General features: G+C 44.9%; 1 protein-coding gene across 9 annotated transcripts in view; it reads right to left on the bottom strand.

The window, feature by feature from the left end:
* LOC106533039 (unconventional myosin-VI) overlaps nt 1-1,763 on the bottom strand; it is a gene marked incomplete at its 5' end in the record, with an annotated part of 11,026 nt that extends 9,263 nt beyond the window's left edge. For 3 of the 9 annotated variants that reach the window (XM_014029242.1, XM_014029243.1, XM_014029250.1), the window contains 4 exon segments: nt 323-361; nt 712-747; nt 1,422-1,460; nt 1,603-1,763. In XM_014029242.1, coding sequence (XP_013884696.1) covers nt 323-361; nt 712-747; nt 1,422-1,460; nt 1,603-1,763 — 275 coding nt within the window. 9 annotated transcript variants of the gene reach the window in all.
* Between the last annotated feature and the right edge of the window lie 571 nt (nt 1,764-2,334).

The raw sequence follows: 2,334 nt of genomic DNA, 5'->3' as shown, positions 1-2,334 counted from the left end.
TGTTCACACACACACACATGTTCAGTGTTCACACACACACACATGTTCAGTGTTCACACACACACACATGTTCAGTGTTCACACACACACACATGTTCAGTGTTCACACACACACACCTGTTCAGTGTTCACACACACACACCTGTTCAGTGTTCACACACACTTGTTCACCTTAACAGGTTAGAAAGAGATCAGAAACAGGAGGAATCAGGATCTGACAGAAAAGTTTCTGACTTTAGATTCATCAGTTCAGGAATCAGGTTGATTTAAATAAATCAGGAGAAAGGAGGCGTTTGATTGGTTGTTTCTGGTTTTCACCCACCTGGACAGAATTTCAGACATTTCTTTTGCCATTTCCTCCCTAAAAGAAGCAGCAGGTTCATAAAGTTTACAAACCACAGGTTTCAGCAGGAAACAAACTTTAAATGTTTAAATATCTTCGTATCCAATCAGGATGTTTAACAGCTTTAACTGAGGAAGATGATGCTACGAGTGATTTTAGTACAAACTATCTGAAACCTGAAGCGCTCCTCTCAGCATCTTTATGGACCAGAACACAGTAATGTGTCCACTTCCACAGCTGACTCACGCTGTAGAGCACCACTTCCTGCTCTGAGACACTTCATCATATGAGCCGAAGCTTTCACCGACCCTCAGCTAACAGCCGAAATAAGCTAAAATTATTCCTAGAGGAGACAAAGAGGAACCTACATGGTGTAGCTTTTCAGCTTTCTGGCTGCAGGAGCTCTGTGGAGAGAGGACAGGAGACATCAGGGACGCAGCGAGGACACCGAGACAACTGACCAATCAGAGGACACAGACATCAGGACACGCAGCGAGGACGAGACAATCGACCAATCAGGGAGGAGACTTTAGATTTGATCAAATTTCAGGACAAACGAATCATCAAACTGCTGAGAAAAACAACAAAAATCTTTGATTTATTAAACAACTTATTTTTCTTTCATCTAATTTTAATTAAAAAAAAGTTTGACCAAAAACTAAAAGTGAGACAATTTAAAACTGATTGACTCAGCAGGTTGTGGATCAGCTCTTTGAATTGAACAACCTCAAAGAGCAAACAGGAAGTGGGTTTTACCTGGTCTGTTAAATCAAAGCCCAAATTAACTTTTCAAAATAAGTGTCTGGCTGATGTTAGAGGAAGTCCTCTCAGCTTCACGTTGATGTTTATAAATTCTGTTTGGAGTTGAATTCTCAACAGTTTGATCTTTTCAATGAAACCTGAACGTTTCGGAACATTTGTAACGGCCGCTGAAGCTTTCTGAGAGAATCTGAAAAAACAAACGGCTTTAATTTGAAAGGTTTGTGCAGTCAGAGTCAGGTCTGTCAGGGTGTTAGGCATGCAGGGGTTAAAGGTCAGAGGGGAGGGCGGGGCCAGAGGTGAAGGGGCGGGGTCTTACGCTGCTCTCTCTGGGGACGATGGACCTGAGGAGCCGTTACTGAGAGGACAAACACAAGAGAAACGATTAAACAGGTGAACTTCAGGATCAGTCTTTGATCCAGGTTGTCTGGACTCTTCAGACTCAGGCTGAGGCTCAGCAGAACCTCTCTACATTTGAAGGTTTGTGTTGGGGCCAGTACCTGCGCAGGCCCAGGTCGGTCTGGGCCTCCTCGGGAATGAGCTCAGCCTCGCTCTGGGCGATCCTCAGCGCCAGCTCCCGGTCCCGCCTCTCCTGCTCCAGAACGGCCTGCCGGGCCGCCTCCTCCTCCCGCTCTGCCTGCAGCTGCAGCTCCATCTCCACCTGAAACCCACAGACACAGCTGCTAACATCCGTCAGGTCCAACAGAACCTCCACCCGTCTCTGGGTCTGGACCGTCAGAGCAGGTGCAGGTTCTGATCCAGAAAACAGAACCTGCAGCAGCTCTGAAGACTGAGACAAACAGGAAGTAGTTCTGCTTGTTGGCTCAGAGTTTAACCTTTAAACATCTGCAGCTGAGGAAACCTGGAAATATTCTGCAGATCCTGATAATCTAATCTGTTGGTCTGAAAGAGATTAAAGGAAGTGTAAACATTATTAGAAGGTGCTCTGCATGAGCAGAAGAGATAAAAACTGAAACATGTCTGGAAGGACTCAGATCCTCTGCCATCATGGAGACGATGTGAGCAGCAGCTTCTAAACTCAACGTTTACACACTTTAATCTGTCAGACTTCAAAGACTTTCATCTTCCTTTTACAGAAACTCACAACTGAGACAAACAGCTTGATTTAAGGAGAAAAAGAACTGATGGTTGTTCCTGCAGGACGAGCATCAAGTATGATTTGATTTGTTTCAGCATGAAGTATTAAACATCTGACACAATGAGCCCAGAAG

Source organism: Austrofundulus limnaeus, unplaced genomic scaffold, assembly GCF_001266775.1.
Source record: "Austrofundulus limnaeus strain Quisiro unplaced genomic scaffold, Austrofundulus_limnaeus-1.0 Scaffold874, whole genome shotgun sequence".
In the NCBI taxonomy this organism is placed as follows: Eukaryota; Metazoa; Chordata; class Actinopteri; order Cyprinodontiformes; family Rivulidae; genus Austrofundulus; species Austrofundulus limnaeus.
The sequence above is the reverse complement of the archived record's forward strand: the minus strand, read 5'-3'. Positions and strand labels throughout refer to the sequence as shown.